The 20497-nt window shown below is 41.5% G+C and overlaps 1 protein-coding gene across 1 annotated transcript in view; it reads left to right on the top strand.

Moving 5' to 3' along the window:
- Sorcs3 (sortilin related VPS10 domain containing receptor 3) overlaps positions 1-20497 on the top strand; it is a 613376-nt gene that overhangs the window by 442453 nt on the left and 150426 nt on the right. The window contains exons 6-7 of the mRNA XM_057779107.1: positions 8119-8183; positions 17198-17316. Coding sequence (XP_057635090.1) covers positions 8119-8183; positions 17198-17316 — 184 coding nt within the window. The remainder of the gene's footprint in view (positions 1-8118; positions 8184-17197; positions 17317-20497) is intronic.

Raw genomic sequence — 20497 nt, 5'->3', positions numbered from 1 at the left:
CTCAACCTTGGTCATGCCTCATGAATGGTCTGCTTTTTCTTGTTTGTTTGGGTTTGGACACAAAACTAGAATAGACTGGCTGGCCAGTGAGCTCCAGGGATCCACCTGTCCCTCCCTTCTGAACGCTGGGATTATGAGCATGTGTCTCCACACCCAGTTTTTACCTGGATTCTGAGGATCAAACTTATGCTTAAGTAGGTGGTGGGCACTTTACCAACTTAACTGTCTCTCCATCCTAAAAATGACAATAATATTAGTTATAATATAATAGCACATTATATAATATGTAGCAATGGAGATGATTATTATTATAATAACATAATAATTATTATTATTAATCCCTCCATTGTTTAATAAAACAGTTGAGTCAGGAAGAAGATAAGATATAGTGTCTGTGATTTCACAGGAGGGTTCTGTGATCAAGACTTCAGTCTGGGTTGACATCTGAATGTATGCTTTTACCTACATCAGTGATACACGGACATGAAAATCCTTCACAACCCAAAGCTGAGTTTGGGGCTCTAATGAGAGGTCTTCACCTCTGTTCATTCCAAGTTCCTGGCCCCCACGTTGCCCCAGCTTAGTGCTCTTGAAAGTGTACATCATATTATCCTCATCACATTCTCTACGTATGTCCTAAAAATGAAAGTTCTTGGGCCCTATGCGACCTCCTGGGTCAGACCTGCTACAGTCACACCCAAGCATCCCTGTTCTAATGCTCAGAACAGCAGTACAGCTGCTGTGAGAATTGGGAAGGAAAAGTTGTTGCACCTGTTTGACTAAACCAGCATCCCCGGGGTAGGGACATTGCTTTGGTGTTGAACAATTGTTACACAGTTCCCCCAGAAATTCTAATGTAAAGGCAGTACACGGAGCTTACATGGGACGTAGTCACTGACCTAAGCCAAAAGACCAACTCTGGAGCCTATAGTAGAATTTGTGTTCCCAATAGAGAGCCTGGGAGAAGAAGTTGTGGTATGGATTTAAGAGATAAGTTCAGGCCTGGAAGGTGACAACTCTTAATAATATACATTACAAAATAGAAAATAGTTTTAAATGTCTGACCACAAAGGAAAAAAGACAAGTTTATGCATATGCTAATTAACTTGATTTAAATAATTGCATATTGTGCACATATATCAAAACATCATTGACCCCATTCATGTCTGCAATTATAATTTATCAGTTATGATACTCTTCATGGAATTACTTTGTAATTTAAATGTCTAGATGATCAGTCTGTAAAACATGAGTATTCTGACCTTATCCATCAGTATTTTAGCTTTGGTTTTCTCCTCCAATATCTCTACTATTTCTAGAGAAATGTGTGCCCTAGAATTATACCCACACAGACAAAAAATAAAAATAAAAAATAAAAAACCTAAGCTCATGGCCCACCATTCTTTCCTGATGACCAAGTGTGCTGTGAAGAGGCTGGGAGTGGAGTTCCAAATTGGATCTAGGGTCACTTGATATAAACCACAGGCTGCTTTCTGACCTGTGAAATGAGGGACTGGATTAGACTGAGATGTTTCAAAGGTTGCTGTGTACAGTTCTCCTGGGGACTGTCCTGTTGAGGTGAGCTGTCATGGATCCTGAGATGTTCCTGTCTGACCTACTTTATGTGAGCAGACATGAAGACAGCGCTCATAGAGTACTGTTGCTAAAAATAAGCTGCCAGGCGCATGCCCTCCTTGCTGGTCTCCTATCAGTCATGTCTGAGTGTAGGTTCTACGGGCCGAGTTCCCTGTCTTCTCTGGAGGTTTGACTCTGGCTCCCTAGTTCCTTTTGTTCTTGTGTCCTTGGTCTTTTTTCATAACTTGAAAAGGCTTCCAGTTTGGGAGAACAATCACTGTCCTTCCCTTCAGCATGTCACTTGATCTTCCATGTTGTAACCAGGCTCATCAATTGTTATCAGATTAATGGCAAATGCCCCTGAAAGGAAACCGCTTCACACGTTATGCAGCTCTGACTAGGTTTTTGTTTTTATATTTTTTTAAAATCGTCCCTTTCTTAGAATAAAGTGAATGATACACAAGGCAGATAGATCTCTCAAGCACAGGAGAGTGGGGTCTGCTTTTGTACTAAGTTTGTTTGGAAGTTAAAGAATGCATCAGGCAGGGTCTTACAAAGGTTGTCTCACTGGAATTGTTTGCAACACTCATTGAACAAAAACATACTGATGATTTTCCCTATGACAAACACTGCGGTTGAATCCATCGATAGATTATTCAACAATAAAATCTGAGATCAATGACCCTGTCTGATAGGGATGCAAAGGCAACTTAAGCTTATACTGCCGTGACCTTTTAACCCAAGGAGAACACTTGTATCTTATTAAAGAGCCCTCATGAAAAGTCTTTTTCCAGAGACTGGAATCAGACGACCCATCTGCATAGACCGAGGGCACCTCAGCTGAACCGTTTGATAGAGTGGTTTCTCCTGGTTGACTTCCATTATTAGGCAGCCAAACAAATGTAGGATTGAGAAAAGGGGAGAGAGAACAGTGGGGGAGAGGTCAGCTTAGTTTATCTTGTTCTTCACATAAATTAAAGTTAGCTAAAATAGAGTCATTTCCATACATCAGCTAGGTTTTAAGTTGCTTAGCCAGGCTCACCTCCATGACTCCATGAAGTTAGTGTTGTGTTCCTCTTATTTATAGCAGTGGAAACTAAAGATCCCTATTGGCACAGATGCGCATAATGTTCTTGGGAGCTGATAGCAAAGAGAGGAAGAGTCCTTCTTGATGAAGACTGACAAGGCCTACTTAAAAAAATACTTTTCCCAGTTGTGGTTGTTATGTTTCAGGAGAGCTGCATGGCAGACGAATTCATGGTTGAGGAATTTAAAACATCATAAAGGCTTTTTACCAGATTGTATGCTATTATAATATTCGAATTTTATTTTGTTTCGTGGAATTTTGCTATAAAGTATCTTAATTAAAAGCAGAAATACAGCATAGTTAAATACAGTTACTATTGATGGCATGTTTACAGGGTGATAGTAGTAATGTATCCTGGCACAATTCTACTTTCCCACCTGATGCTCCCAAGAATTTTTTTCCATGCAGTTTCAGTGAGATCCTTAGACTTTGCCCTGTTGCAGACTAATAACAGGGAGTGTGATTTGATTTGAATCAATCTGTAAAGGACCTCAGCCGGCTCCTGAGTTGAAGGCTTGACTGGAACAGGTGGGCATCTAATAGGTGACTAACGAATTGAGAGCTGAATGGACTTTAAGACATGGAACTTATTGGAGAAAGAACTTCACTTGGATTGTGCCTTGGGATGGCATATCTTATCATCAGACCTCTTCTCTCTGTCTGTTGCCCAGTCGCTAAGAGCTAAGAAGAACTTCTCTACTATGACAAGGAATTTCTCCGTCATGATGCTGTGTCACCACAGGCTTGTAGCAATGGAGCAGCTAAGAACAGATTGAAACTATAAGTCAAAATCTTCCTTTAGGCTGTTTTTCTTGTCATGTGACAAAAAGCCGACAAAGACAGTGTTCTTTCTCTTGTGGTCTGTTCTGTCGTGGATATTGGCCTTGGTCCGGTTTTGTAATGTTAGTCACAGAAGATACAGGAATTTGGATGCTGGAGGTAGAAGAAATCCCAGGATCATTTATTCACCCAGTTGACATCTGAGTGCACACGCCTCTCATCCATCTTCCATTGCCCCGAGCACCGCGGCTGCTCTCATCCACTGAAGACCTCTCCAGCCTCACAGACATCGAGAGGGAAGCCAGTTCACAAATATGCTTCCCGTCCACCCTTCCATCTTCCACTTCAAAAATCTCTTCTCACTATACCTCTCCCCTTTACATTGACCTATTTGCTCTTTTTATGTATTTCTGACATTCCTTTCTTAGGGAGTATTACTAGTATGAGTGAGTCCTACTCTGAGAAGCCTACAAACACAATGTTTGGTGAGATAAGAGACATAGACAGAATATCGCCACAATGCTGCTTTATGTAGAATTTGTATTTGCGGACAGGGACATGTTGGATAAAATCTTGACTCTAGGACAATGGTTCTCAACCTTCCTAGTGCTGTGACCCTTTAATACATTTCCTCATGTTATGGTGACCCCAACCATATAATTCTTTTCGTTGCTACTTCATAACTGTAATTTTTCTACTATTGTAAATTATAATGTAAATATCTGTGTTTTCTGATAGTCTTAGGTGACTCCTGTGACAGGGTCATTCTACAATCCACAGGTTGAGAGCAGCTACTCTAGGAGAAGTGGCTGGGCTCAAAGAGGTGCAGCAGCTTATGGGAGAAGTTAAGCTCCGGCTCAAAGCCACCTGCCTGGCCTGAGCCCCACACTTGCTGCTTCCAAGGTTGGAGGCAATTTGCTTAAGCTCTCAATGCCCGATCGTGCCATCTTAAAGTAGAGAAGATCGATTTCCAACTTCTAGAGTTGGCACAAGAGTTAAACGAGACCAGCGTTTCTGTGTAAGATAGTGCCCATGACACACGTGCTCTCCGAATCTGTGAATTGTCATCACCATGTGACTCCAGGCACGTCACTTAATCTCTCTTATTATCCTCTTTGCCTCAGAGGAAAATTAGATGAATGATACTTTCTTTAAAAACTCATTCCAACGATTAATTAAGATAATGCTTATGAATACCAAAGGCAAAGCCCGATACTGAATGTTCTCTGCACTCATTAGCATTTGTCATTGTTATCTGTGCATGTCCCCACACATTGCCACACAAGCATCCCTTGTTCTGCCACCCTCCCTCACCCCCAAACAGACTTCATTGGATATGTTACTTTGTTGGATTTTTTGTTTTGTTTTGTTTGAGTTTCCAGCGTGGGGCTTGGGGCTTTAAGGATAGGGTTAAACAGACCGATGATGTCTGTTTGGTGTAAGCTAGTAAGCTAGTTTCCGGGTGAGATGCCATGCTCCAAAATCACAGTTGTTCTCAGGCTTTGCTGAAGCGCCACTGTTTGCACCAGGTGAGGAAATGCAGAAGTTAGTTTTGCTGCCTTGTGAGCAGGGGTGCCACAGAGTCCAAGCAGCAATGAAGTGTGTCTAGCAAAGGCAGGGACTTTCCACTAGGAGTGAGTTTATCTCCCACCAGGAGATGTTCACGTAATCTAGAATCATTTCTTGGTTGTCACAACTGCAAAGATGCTGCTGTGTCTAGTAGAGGCTAGAAATGCTGTAAAGAGTCTGCAAAGCACAGTGCAGACCCCACCCTGGAGAACTGCTTACTGATAGATGTCGACTGGATCAAGCTGGGACCCCCGAGACTAATGCTGACGTACGGCCAAAGCAGGCCCTGGAAGTTTGTACTGGATTTGGACCTGGGGAGCATAACTAAGGTTGTTCCAAAGAACCTTATTTAGGGCTCTGGGGTGTTCCAGATTGGTTACCTGTGGAAATCCTCTGGGTGCTTTAAAAAAAAAAACAAAACAATTGAACTCTGATTTTGTAGATCCACTCTCATTGATTTTGACTTCACAGATCTAGGCAAGAAGCCTCATGTGAGTTTCTGAATTCTACTGGAGTGCTCGTGAGTGGCCAGTTTGTTGAACCACTGGGACCAGGATGTTGCTAGAACAGAGAGAGACCTGTTCCTTAAGCAGAAAAGGAAGGGCTGCTGTGGATTTGGGCCAGGTGGATTGGGAAGGAGTGGGGACTTGTCTGGAGAAGGGGCACAGAACTAGCTAGGGAAGAAGTGAGTAGCCCTTTGGAGCAGCCCATACAGAAGTAAGGCCACCTTTCAACTTCTCCCGTTCCCTATGTGATCTGAGATGAGGAAGTTCTCCATGCCTCAGTTTCCCCTCCAGTCAAATAATGAGACACAATGTCTGCGGTATTTACATTTGAGACTTATTGTTAGGATCCAATGATGTAAATAAAACAACGACCACAGCAACAAAGGAGTATAGCATCCGTCAGTGGGGGAGCGGTGGTTACGTTGTTTAGCTTTGGGGGAAAAGAAGTATTTTACAGCAGTAAATGTTTCAGATAACTGAAGTTTGGCGTCTAAGACATGATTGTTTTATTTAAATCAACAAAAAATAATTTAATTTTCTCTAATTTATGTCATTTGCAAACTAAGACTGTGGGTCATCAAAGTCCCCGCATCTTTTTTCATCATCACAGCCCTCGTTGCAGATGTCAGACAGCTAATGAAGCTGTAATTCAGTGACTCCCAGGGCTGTTGGGAAGCATGGGGTTTAGTGATGTCAAGATGAACTTTTGTGTTTTAGGTCTGTCTGTTGTGTTTTCTGCTTCTCTTACTATCTCAATATCAGCTAGAAAATCTGTCTATTAACCAACAGTCGCTTCCTAACTCGGTTTTCTTACTTGCTATGCCCCCCAAAATTAGAACATTGGTGTTGAGATGTTTGAACTGGGAGCTCGCCAGCTATCACAGAATGGAGCCATTAATAAGACCAGCAGTGGGTCTTTTCCTAGAAATGTCACCTGTGATGGTCATGTCCTGCAGATTCTGTGAGTTAGGACATACTGGAGACATGCTTCTGTGCTCCTCAGTGCATGCATGTTTCAGTGTGTGTCTTGATCCTTGCAGCTTGGTTTCTGTGTCTACTACTGGCCTGGACATCTAAGGCAGGAGACAGTTGCCCAGGTGTCCCCTGAGAAGGGTCTGTAAAGAGTGTCCACACAGACTTGTTTCATCTCCAGCACAGCTGCTGCACCTAATTCTACTGATATTTTAGCTACTATCTTCAGCCCCCTGATATTTCAAGCCTGGTGGGACTTCGGTCCCTCCAGCACTGGCCCTACCATGGCCACCGAATGTAGTTCTTAACTAAGTCTCTATCATTCTATTTAGTAATAACGACACAGGAGTCAGATGTTGGGATGAAAATCTGCTAGCTCAGAGGAGCTGAGAAGCAACCACCTGGCCTTGCTTTCTGGTTGGAGATCCAGAAAGAGAGCATCTCTCCACGCGCCCTAAACCTAAAAAGACTGTGGAATCTCTAAGTCCCTCCCACTCCTTTCTGTGCATCTCTCTATTCATCTTTCTGCCTCCTTCATACTCTCTATGGCTAATCCCTGTCAACTAGTTGATGGCTCTGCCCCCTGATACAAGGTTGACTTTATTAATACAGTCTGAGGGTTTCAACGTGTGACCAAATATCCCAAATATCCAGTGATACAGACTCTTAACTGACATGCTTCTAGCTACTGGCAAGAGAGGTTTCTCTCAACCTACTAACCAGGATAATTTTTTATGTTGGTGAAGCATGATTAATAAAAACTCAGATTGATATTAGGATTCAGCCTAAAGACCAGAAAAGCAAAGCAGTGAGCTGACCCTTACCTGGACCTCAGTCCAAAAATGGCGATTCTGCCTCCAAGAATCTCAGAATGAGACTGAGACTGTGAGCTGTCTCCTGCCATTTTATAATGTTTTCTGGGCCTGGGATTAAAGGTATGCACCACTGGGATTAACAGCAAGTATTACCCAGTTTCTATGGCAACTACTGTGGCTACTGGGATTAAAGGTGTGTGCCACCACTGCCTAGTCTGTAAGGCTGACCAGTGGGACTGTTTTACTGCTGATCTTCAGGTAAGTTTTATTTATTAAAATACAAATAAAATGCCATTACATCCTGGTCATCATATCTTTTGAGTGCTTGTAACAAAAAAAAAAATACCAAACCACTCTTGTTTGTAAAAAAGGAAGAAGGGCAGGCAGAATGAGATGCTAGGGGACTAGGGGACAGGCAGGCCTTGAGGCAAGCAGAACAGGGCAGGAAAATCGGGTTCTGTGTGTAATACACAGGTCTAGCAAGAATGTGGCTATGTGACTATTGAGGAGTGTCATGGGTTGAAGATACAACTCAGTCATGGAGTGCCTGCCTGTCATGAGCAAGCGCAGGGCTCTACTTTCAATTCCTAGGACAAGGGGGAAAATGTTATGATTGAGAAGATGATGATGAAGGGAGAATCAATAAAAAAAAATCTCTTAGAAGGTACAACGTGGTAGACACGTCAAGGACAGAGATTCAGCCTTCGACTCTTTTTCAAGAGGCATTGACTCAACTGACACCGTCTCTAAAATCATTCACACTTCCGGGACTTCCCATGGCTTCACTCAACCTGTTTCTCCCTTTCTTCTCCAGGTCGGTGTCCGGACTGGATAAGGAGGCAGACCTGGTGCACATGGAAGTGAGGACCACGGATGGATGTGAGTGCTGTGTTGGTTCCACTCTGCCAGAGTCCTGTATGAGGGCTCACCAACCCTCATTTGCATTTTAATGACTCAGGAAGATGAAAAGCCTCAAGCTCCATTACTGCCATACCCATTCCCGTTTCCCAGAGTAGAGGAATTGACTTCTGGTCCCCAGGGAAACTTTCGTTGAAATGAACCCCTAGGAATGAACTTTCGGGGGGAGGGGTGTGAGCCAGTGTGATGCACTGTGCTTCTCCTGTTAGTAATTTCCTTATCATCTTCGAAGGCTGGCCTCCATAGCTCATTAGGGTATTTCATACTCACACAGCGGCTCTCAGGGGCCACTTGCTTTAACAAATGAACCCTTAATAGGACAGGATTTCTAGAAAAAGTAACTGAGCAGTTATTTGCTAAAATGATGTTCATCTATTGGACAGAGATTTAAAGATGACCTACTATGTCATCTTTGTTCTTGACTGTGAAATACACTGGTTAAAGTCTTACAGTATCTGTGCAAACAAGAGGTTCTGTTATAACAGTGGCATCCCGAGAATGCAAGAATTTAACCTTTGGGTTTTTTTCTTAATTTATTTGCTGAGAATTTCACATATGTATACAATGAAGTATCATATCTATCTACCCGTTCCCTCTTGAGCTCCTCCTAGATCTCTCCTGACATACCCCCTTCCAACTTTGTGCCTCTTTATTTTATTTTATAACTCACTAAGTCAATTTAATGCTGCTCATATATTCATGGGCATGGAGCTATCCACTGGAACATGGGTGATCTACAAGTGACCACACCCCCAAAGAGAATGATTCCCTTGGCCAAGCATCTGTAAGCTGCCAGTGACTCTTCAATATGGAGTGGAGTGTGAACTCCCAGCTCTATTGTGGAAGAGGAGTCAAAAAGAATTTAGGAACTGAAGGATACAACCAGTGTTGTGAAATGTTGTCTTTAGTACAGGACATCGCTGCTGTACTCATGAAACCACAGGACAGATAGTTACAGTGACAAAACCTGAAAAAGATCAATACAGACAAACAGCAACCTCATTGTAGCATGTGTGGCTGTATACATCTCACATAGAATTTGTGTCAAGCCAATTGTTATAAAAATTGCATTATTTGAGGCTAGAGAGATGGTTGAGTGGTTATGAGTACTGACTGCTCTTCCAGAGGATCAGAATTTGAATCCCAACACCCATATGACAGCTCATATGTATGTAATAACAGTTCCAGGGATCAAATGCCCTCTTCTGGCTTCCATGGGCATTCAACATATATGATCTCTCTCTCTCTCTCTCTCTCTCTCTCTCTCTCTATATATATATATATATATATATATATATATATAAAATCTGAAAAAGCCTTTATAAAAACTATAATACATAACTTCCCAGAATTTGCCATACATGTAGTGCTATATTTTCAAAGGAAAAATAAAGCCAAGTTAGATGAAAATATATTTTATCCTAATATACAAAATCTTCTAGGCTGGAAACAGATGTGAACAATCTAATCAAAACACAACAGGACAAGTGCCTGCCTGTGAGTTGGATCCAGGATTCTACTCCCTGTTTGCTGTGAGAACAGGGGACAAAGAATCCTAATTCCCCTGTAATGTCCTCTGAATATTGCCTATTTCCTGTTCAGCTCAGCAGGTTCCGGGTTGACCCATAGCAGAGGAAGTTGTAGAAGCCACGAAAAGACCAGAACTTGTGAGCACGTCCTGCTATGACCCGCTGTATCATCCAGAATGCATTACATTAAGGAAAACTGAGTGTGCTTTCTGCCTCGTTTAGAAATTAGTTGACCCTGGACAGAGTTTTTGGCCTTACTGTGATACCTCCTCTATTGCCTTATGTCGCTTTAATCAATTTTGTTAACAATGGACTTATTGTGGAGTATAATTGACTGCTAGGCAGATTTCAGTTCTGCAGACAACAAACCCAACAATGCCACAGGTGGCTTCATGTCATATTGGGCTCTTCCTCACTGATAACTGCCAAGCACAAGCTAGAAAGGGGTTCTGTGAGGATACGGTGGCAAGGATAACCGGACACTGTCAGACATTTTTAACTGTCTTCATGTTCCCAAAATTTCTAGAATCTGAACTTGTACAGCTCGTGCCACCATCTCTTGTCCCCATGAAATTGTTAAGCCTCATTATTCAGTAACACGTAAGCCATTGTAAAGCCCAATACTGTTTTATTTTTAAGCTCAAGGACAATTTTAGAGTTGAAAAGTAAAACTCCCAGGGCAGGCGAGCTATTAGTCTCAGCAGCTGCCTGGAGGTGGAGGGTAGAAGTACAGAGGATGGATGCGGTGCTGTTTAAGCCAACATGGACTTCAGGGAGCAATGTGGTGGGGAGGGGGACTTTGGAGAAAAAGTAAAGAAACCCAAAATATCAGAAAAACATACCCAGATTCTGGGTACTATCTAAATAAAAAGAGACAGAGAAAGGGAAAGTTGTGTCTTTCCGTGCCAGGCTTCAGGAGGGTGGGCAGACCTGGCTGGGCCTCACAGTGGCTCACAGTGACTGCCCTCGTGAGCTGGGGTTCTGGGAGGCAAAAGTACAGTCTCCTATTAAACCCAAAGTGATTCTGTTCATACCTTTAGGGTGACTTAATGTGAGCCTGCCTTCCTAAGTTTGGTTCTTTGGCCAGGTGATTGACCTGGACCAACTGGAATGTTAGGTCTCACCCAGGCCAGAGATTCCATTCTCTTAAGCAGAAGGAACTTTCCCTTAATGGAACTTTATGCTACTCTAACATTCTCCCTTCTGAAGGGGTAATCCTAGTTGATGGGGTGGAATTGGGTGATGGTTTAGCTGGCTTCTTCCAGCTAAGTGGGGACATTGAATGATGTAGTTGGGCTAGCCCTCCATGGGCCTATCTGAAAGACCTCAAAGTGTATAGGCAGTTTCATTTGTATGGCAGCCAGGCACAGTGAGGAAAGGAAGTCTTTTACTGTACCTGGAAAGAGACATGGTGGAGGGGAATAGAGGCAGGAATTATTATCCCATACTTAAAAGCATCCCGTGCAGACATAAGCAACCAAATGGGATGGGATCAATGTCAGATTATTAGTCCATCAGGCTAAACTTTACACCCTATGATCACAGATCACTGAGTCTTAAAATATCTCAGCTTAGAGCTCCACTACTCTCTAGAAACTCAGAGGCCAAGATGAAGGGAGAGGGAGCTCAGTCACTGGATCTGCAGGCCAAGGGTGTTTGCTTCAAGTACAGTGGGTAATTGAAACTCTACTTTATATTTGGGTACACAGTTTTATTAAAAATACTTCAGAATTATTTTAAGATTTTTTAAGAGTTGTTTTTCATCATCGTTTTCTAAGTTGTCAACATATAATAACATGCCCGGGTCTAAACTGGAATTTAAATCCTCATTTTTTCCTTCTGTGTTCCAAATACATAGTACGTAGGATCACAGATTTTTATCAGTTACTTGAGTTCAGACCCTAGCTTGTCATTCGCCTAACATCTCAGCTGTGGAACATAAGGAAATTTCTCAATCATCTGGCAACTTAGTGAAGACATTAAAAACCTGGGGTGGTGATAATGATGTATTGAGGGTTACAGTTCCTTGCTGTATTATTCCATATTACTGCAAGATTTAAATAAGTGAATGTACACAATCCTAAAATATTGTCCAACTGAGAATGAATACTCCAAAATACTGTTCTTGTCATTGTTATCACCATGATCACTATCAGCATCACGTCAATCCTCATCACCACGACCATCAGCATGACTATCATCAGTATCACCATCACCTCCTCCATCCTCATCGCCATGACAACTATCATCAGCACCACCATCATTATTGGCACCACCTCCAGCATCATACAACCATCATATTCAGAGATAGACTATTCCATGAGAATTAGAAAGAGTTCTCAATGAAGTCATTCAAGATTGCCATGATGTTTGAATGCCTGTAACTTGATCAGCTTGTCCCCTGTGCCATGCAAAGACAGAGATGGCTGGAATTTTCCTGTATTAGAAGTTTCACTAAAGCTTGAAAGTCTTAAGCCCACCAGAAGAGGTGGGAACTCCCTGTTTTTGTTTAGTTTTAGCATCCACTGTGCCTCTTATGCTAAATTAGGCCTTTCCATCAATGTCACGTCCTTTGATTTGCACTTCCTATAAGTTAGCTCCACTTTCCAGTCAAGGACAAATAGGATTAGAGAAACTAAAGGAGTTTCCAGAGTCCCCTTGAATCTGCTTATTTTTATGTGTTTGCATTTGAGAGTAATATTGTTATTTAAAATAAACAGCTCTTGGGTATTTTTCACGAAAAGACCTGAAGAGCTGAATTTGCTTTTTGTTCAAAATTTTAATCCACTTTTTCAACTTCTGACAATATGTATATTACCCAAAGGGATGGAAGTTGAGCGAATCATGGAAAGTTCTTTTCTCTGAGGTGGCAAGAGGCTTGATGTTTAGGAAGTTTGAATATTTAGTAATCTCAAAGGCAAAGTGTAATCACAAGCCACTATATAGTTCAGCATAACGAAAATGTATAGGCTTTTAATAGAATTCAATTCTGTTTAAGTACCGCTTAGTGCAGTTTTAGAAAGTCATCCAAAGAAAGGAAAAGATGCTCACAGCCGTAGGCTGCTCTAAGGAGGTAACTCTTTTGGAAGAGCCCGGAAAAGCCCACACTAGACTTTACTGTGGCATTTCTCGGTATAGAGGAGAAGCTCACCTTGCTGAATATGGAAAGATAAAAGCTGTGTCCCTGAGCCCTACACAGCTTCTGGCAGGAATGCAGCCCCCTCAGAAAGAAACAAGGCTCTGATGGTGTTAGACTACCTCTCTGCCCAAATTCCTGGATGCTTGTGCACAAATCCAGGGCGCATTCATTTGTGAAGGTGCTGTCTCTGCCATTGGCCTGGAAATCACTGGAGAAGAGGAACTCATGTTTTCTGTTTCCCAGAATAGCAGCGAGTGGCCGACACCTGCAGCTCTCCTGTGTACCTTGGTCGGGTACAAAAGAAATGAGTGACTCCATCTAAGGCAGCCCTTCACACCACAAGAAGCTCTCATGCTGTAGGTGAGGATGCTTGGAGACTGGCCCAGCCTGGCATAGGAGAGGCCTTCCCTAAACATCCTGCTATAGTACATACAGCTACTTGGAGATGGCACCAGATATTCCAGAGGTACCGAGCAGATCTCTGTTGTACATGTACTGTACATTGCACATGTACTTCATATTGCTCATATTACAGGGGACACACTGCTTGACTGTGACCTTTAGTTAATGGAGCAGTACCACACCAGCTCTTAGGATGCATGACAAAGATGCTTTTACATTTAGAAGCATGTTAGTCAAAGGCATTCACCGTTGGGAAAATCTACCTGGTTTTCTCACGGGGGTATCTAAATGAGGTGGGTGTGTTGTTGTTGTCTTTCACTTGGGAGTGTTTCAAATAGAGAACAGAGAACTTAGTCTCAAGAATAATGATGTGTTCCAGTCAGTCATTCATCACGCATGATTGACAGAATGGGTGAGAAGCATTGCCTACACGGAAGTCCAACTGAATTTTTCAGTTTTCCAGGATTCCTTCTTCACATAGCATTACTTTCCCATCCATAGGCTGAGCTCAAAACCACGCCCCTCTCTTTTTCTCGTTTTTCTCCATGAAAGGCATGCATTATTCTTTTGTGCATCGCCCTAGCACTTAGAGGATGTCCATGTCAATATAAACTCAGGATATGACTTTACCATTAACACACACATGTCATCCCTGACAGTGAGACAGAGACGTCTTTGCTATTACTACAGTATATGAGGAAAGCATATAACCAAAGCTCCTTTCCGTTTTCTTTGCAGTCAAATATAACTGGCATTTATCAATTTAAAAAATTGTACTCAACAATATGCTAAGCATTTTAATGTATAATATAGTGAATCCTGCTAAAAATCTTATATTGTTGACCACTCCCAGATGAAATGCGTTCTTAATCATCCAAGGACAATTAACACAAAGCAAGTCCAGGATTTGGACTGGCCGTGCCCTCAAGTGTTACATGGTGATCCATTAATCTAAGTCTCTACTTATGTCTGGTACCTGGTGCTATTAAAAACAAAGAAGCTGATAGGGCCAAGTTATCAGAAGCTTGTTTGAGATTTTCAAGTGTATGATAAGTGTCCTTTTGGATTTCAGCATAGAACTTTTACATATAGTCATATTTATCCTCATTCAGTGAAACTATCACTATACTTCCAACTTGAGATCTACAGAACCTGAGACAAATGGCATTTCTTGCTCATCTTTGACACCCAAAACTCTTCCTATAACCCTCCGTCATTTCTGCTTGGTAGCCAGGACTGCCTGATAATTCCCCATTCTCTCCCACAGAGTTCCCATCAGGCAGTGGGCACAATGGTGCTCATTATTGTAACTTTGGGTTTTGGAAAATCAAGGCATTGAGACTTCCAGTACACGAATCTGGCTAAAGACGGCAAGGTCTCTGAATGTTAAGTGGATTTCAGCAACTCATTTTAGTGCTTGTGTCCTGCTAAATTGAACCTGTCATTCCATGCAGCACAGTGGCAAGCGGAGTCAGCACCAAGAAGTAGGATGCGTTTGGCACGGTCTCCTGCTTGTCACAGGCCAAGGTTTGGGTAGGTGTTGATTTTGTTTAGGGTGGCCTTGAAAAGACTTGATTCTTCTTTCGGAGTGTTCAGAAGCAAAGAGCATAGTAAATAGCCAGGGAGGAATGAGCCTTTCCATGAGTAGAAGCAAGTGTCCCTCCCACGTGAACCTTTCATTACCCGCGTGAAGAGCTTTCTGAGACATGGTTGACAAGGACACAGGTTGTCATGTTGGCATTTGTGATTTCTTTACATGTGTTTACTGCCGTCTTTTGCTGTATTTTGGTGCTTTATTTAAGGAACAAATTAGTGAGCTGGTATGTGTGCAAGCAGATCCCTGGTGGGCAGACCCTGTGCTCCAAAGCACAGCCTGGGAGCCTGGTCTTCTCATCTCTTCTCAGCAGGAAGTGGGACACCAGGCCACTCTTGGCTTCATGTACAAACAAAAGCAAAGGAGAGGAGACACTCATTGAACACTAGTACTGGAAGCCTGATCTTCCTCCAGGTCAGGGTCTAGGTCTTACGAAAACATCTGCTTCTCTCATGAGGTGGCCTGGGATACACGAAAGAGCCCAGGTGGGAAGGAAGTCACTCTTGGGTCGCATTTGGATTGTAGACTGTAGTCTTGTTTAGCTACACAAAGTTGTTCTGTACTACATTTGAAATTTAAATTACCTGTCAAAAACTAAAAACCAGAATATTTTGCATTAAAAATAAACAGGCAGCTTTCCTTAGAAATCCAGAAGGTCTCAACATCAGCTTGCCTATAATGAACTAGAGCCAAGTATTTTGAGAAAGTGATGGAGGAAGGTCATTGGTTAAATAATAAAGAAACTGCCTAGGCCCATTTATAGGCCAGCCCTTAGGTGGGTGGAGTAAACAGACAGGATGCTGGGAGAAAGAAGCCGAGTAGGGAGTCGCCATGATTCTCCCACTCCAGACAGACGCAGGTTAAGATCTTTCCTGGTAAGCCAGCTCATGGTGCTACACAGAATATTAGAAATGGGTTAGATCAATATGTAAAGAGCTAGCCAATAAGAGGCCGGAACTAATGGGCCAGGCAGTGATTAAAAGAATACAGTTTCCGTGTAATTATTTGGGGGCATAAGCTAGCCATGTGGGCGGCCGGGTGCCGGGGACGCAGCCCCGCCACTCCTATTTCAACAAGAAAGGGTCTCATTAAGGTCTGTGCCAGCCTTGAACTTGTAATCTGCTTGCCTCAGTCTCCTGATTATCTGAGATTATAGGCCCGAACTGTCATGTCAGAGCTATACTTATGGATTGTTGATGATCGACTCCCCCCAAAACAAACTTTCTTTGTTATTTTAACATTAAAGGGAAATTAAATATAAAGAAAAAAAGCTTCTCTACTTTTAGTTTTAAAGAAATCTACTTCTTATTTTTATTTTATTTTCATTTTACTTTAAAATTCCATAAAATGAACAATAACCATGTTTAAGGCAATTTACAGGTTGATGTCTTCAGAGTCGCTCTTGTGGATTTTTTTTGAAGGAGAAAGAAATTGAAAACATTGTTTTCCTGGATGGTTCTATAGTCATGTTTAGATGCTCTTAAGAGTCAGAAATTGTTATAAATGCAGATTTACTTTTTACAAATAATTATACAAATTTCAGGTAAGTAGTTAGTGAATGTATTCTTGTTGCAAACATAATAAGGATGTATATTATACAAAAATCAAAGGCAATACTACAATATAATATAATAATTTAAGTTCATCCCATTCCCAAAGTAAGCATATCGAATCTTCATGTGAGGCCTTGAAATCACTCCTCTGTAACTGTAGCACAGAGCTATAAAGACATATTTTAAGTCATAAAAACTAGGTTTTACTTGTGCACGATAGGATTTGCATTTTCAAAAGTTTGGAAAGCAATGCACATGAAAAAAATCTGTTGGCACATATGTAACTACCAAATCTTTCAATCGCAGCATGACACTCTATCATGTGTTATATCTTAACTCATTCAAATTTTCCTGAATTCGTGGACATTTGGCCTATTTTCAGTTCTTCATTGCTGTAGATGATAACATCACAGTGAATATTGCCACCACTCTTCTTTATGAAAATATCTGAGACTTTCTGTAGGAATGTTCCTTGAATTAAAATTAGTGGTGTAAAAAAAACATGTGCATATAAATTCCTGATAATGTCTTCAAAAAACTAAGTCAACTTATTTTACCAGTAGTAAATGAGATTAAGTCTTTCCCCAGCCTCTTAACAAGCCTAGGTATTACCCCCATCTGGGGAGTAGTGACTTCAAATTTTTTGTATAAAGAAATCATTTGTCTGTGCTTCCCCATAATGTCTATCTTTGTGTGCGTCTAGGGCCTTGGCTAGTCATTTACCCTGCTGCTAAGTGCCACCCTGCCTTCTCTTTCAGATGCCCACTACCTCACCTGCAGGATCCAGGAATGTGCTGAGACAACTCGAAGCGGCCCCTTCGCTCGCTCCATCGACATTAGTTCCCTGGTCGTTCAGGATGAATATATCTTCATCCAGGTGGGCATTGTTGGTGCTGCTGGTGGTAGGTAGGGAGACGGAGAGAGTGGCTGCCTGCTAGGACACAACAATGGCTTTCCTGAGGATGTGAAGATGAGGAGCAGGGACACTGTCCTTTACTTACTCTGTGGTGACGGGCACTAGGGAGACTCCAGACTGCACTTTGTAGGTTTTCCGGGTCAGTGTTCTGCCCTGGGGACTTTACTTACCCAGGGAATTCTTCAGTCAGATTGCCACTTCACGATAACAGAGCTGTCTTGAGATGGTTAGGCTGGGGTTGGAGGTTATTAAAAGTCAAATGTCTAATGGGCTTTGACTTTAAGTAATTTATCAAAGTCATGTTCTATTTCTGTCTGAAGTGACTCATCTAACTTGGAAGTGAAATCCTGCAATGAATTAGACATCACCAGATTTCGCTTTCTGGAAAAGTCTAAAGCTCACCAAGTTGTCCTTCCTGACTTTAATACTTTTTAGAATGTCCAACTCTCCAGTCTTTTCCTGCAAGAAATCGACTGTTAGAGGAAACTAAATGAAATCTTTGAGTTTTGCAGTGTCTACTTTGTAGTTCTAGGAGGGAACATGTGGGAAAGTAAAAAGTCAACACTCCAAAGAAAGAGAGACAAAGAGAGATGTGCAGGTAAATGGTAGATGACAGATAGGGAGAGAGAGAGAGAGAGAGAGAGAGAGAGAGAGAGAGAGAGAGAGAGAGAGAGAGAGATATGTGTAGGTAAATGGTAGATGACAGATAGGTAGGTAGATAGATAGATAGATAGATAGATAGATAGATAGATAGATAGAGAAAGATATGTGTAGGTAAATGGTAGATGAAAGATAGATAGATAGATAGATAGATAGATAGATAGATAGATAGATAGAGAAAGAGATATGTGTAGGTAAATGGTAGATGACAGATAGATAGATAGATAGATAGATAGATAGATAGATAGATAGATAGATAGATAGAGAAAGAGATATGTGTAGGTAAATGGTAGATGATAGATAGATAGATAGATAGATAGATAGATAGATAGATAGATAGATAGAGAAAGAGATATGTGTAGGTAAATGGTAGATGACAGATAGATAGATAGATAGATAGATAGATAGATAGATAGATAGATAGATAGATAGATAGATAGATAGGGATAGATGATAGATAGATAGATAGATAGATAGATAGATAGATAGATAGATAGATAGATAGATAGAAGGATAGATAGATAGATAGATAGATAGATAGATAGATAGATAGATAGATAGGGATAGATGATAGATAGATAGATAGATAGATAGATAGATAGATAGATAGATAGATAGATAGATAGATAGATAGATAGATAGATAGATAGAGATAGATGATAGATAGATGATAGATAGATAGATAGATAGATAGATAGATAGATAGCTGATAGACTGATTTATTAAACTTGACATTTGATGACAACCTCTAGTTTCCCAATCTACTTTTCCATTGTTTACTCTAACTTGTTTGACAAATGATTTCCCAAAAGAAGCTCGAACTTTGACCTTACCCTGAGTTTGCTCCTGAATGAACTTCTCTGCCTGATCCTTAGCCTCTCGGTCCGGATCAATGGCATCTCCTCTGTGAGCATGCATCTTATAGCTCCAGATTATAATATCTAGCCCATGGATTATTAGAGTTCTCTTTACCAAAGGTGAACAGATTTCTCTCCTTTCCAAATCAAATTATGCACTCTGGAAGGAAGAACAATATTTTAAATTCTTATGTCTCTCACCTTTGGCCCTGCAAAATTTTAATGCAAGTGAATATGTGTTGTGTTGATAGAAACTCAGGAGTAGTAGCCTGCCACCCCAAATCAACTTGAAAGAATGGAGAAGTCAGCATCTCAGGATTGATTTTTAAAGTCATGGGATATCAACAACCTTCTCATTGTCTCATTCATGGGTGTTCACTGAACACAAACCCTGCAAAAATATGCAACGCTAGCTACTACTTTTGGTGTTCCTTAGATTCCTGCCCTTGACCTGATGCATTTTGCTGCCAGGACCTACTGCCTGGGCACTCCTGTGGGGTTGGTTCAGCACTGTCTCCACATCCTGATGCCTTCAGGTCCGCGAACCGTGACCTCCATCATGTGCTATAGGTGCCTGTGCTTCATAGCTCTCGCCACACCACAGCTGACATCCTAGTTCCAGTCCACTTGGGGCAGAACCTAGCATAGCCATAGCCCTTACTCTTACTAAACTGAAGGAATCTGCATCTTGTTTGCCACATCTTTGGCTTGAATGTTTACTTCCATCCCACTCCCGTTGCCATGGTCCCCACATAAGGTGATTTTTTTTTCTTTATCTTTGCTGAAAATTTTTAAACGTGGGAGCATGAGGTGATTTATGAATTTCTCAAGCTGACTGTCCTTTCTTAATGCTAATGCTGTGTATAATGATGAATGTGGCTGGACTGTTTTTGGAAACATGCCTTCAAACTTAGACTGTTCAGATAGTTTCCCCTGCCCATTGTGTTTCGTAATGTATTCTGTAACTCTTCAGGTAGGTACACAATTTTATAAAAAAAATTCTAAAACTATTTTTCATTATACTATAAGCAAAGATTTTTTTTAAATTAATCATCCTAAATCTTCACTTTGCTTAAAAGAGGTGAGGCTACGTGCAGTTTTCAGTAAGGTTTGATTCACTGTCAGGTACATGTGTGGTCCCTCCTTGAGCTGCTGGGGCTAAGACAAGGAACACAGAAATTTCTTGAATTATTGGAATTAATTTTTGTGGGAAACACATCACATGCACACATACACACACACACACACACACACAGAGAGAGAGAGAGAGAGAGAGAGAGAGAGAGAGAGAGAGAGAGAGGAGATGTTTTAGGGTACAGCAGTTTCTCAGGCTCTGGTTTACCCCACTTATCTGTTTGACTTTTCTATAAAAAGAAGTCAGCGGTAGCACCCACACCATGGGTTGCATTAGGACTCTGCTATGTAACAACCTTTGTCAAGCACCACAATGATGCAGGAACAGTTCTATGAACATGTACCATGCCTTTTATCTTCCACTATAAGCTCATTTCTCTATAAAGTGTGTCACATGATGGTGGATACTTTGGATAAAAGTAAGCCAGGGACCAGATGTTGGGATATATTGCTGTTGAGTTCTAGGACTTGATGACTTGACCTGGAGCAGA

Source organism: Chionomys nivalis, chromosome 8 (genome assembly GCF_950005125.1).
Source record: "Chionomys nivalis chromosome 8, mChiNiv1.1, whole genome shotgun sequence".
Lineage (NCBI taxonomy): Eukaryota > Metazoa > Chordata > Mammalia > Rodentia > Cricetidae > Chionomys > Chionomys nivalis.
This window is presented reverse-complemented; position numbering and strand designations above follow the sequence as displayed.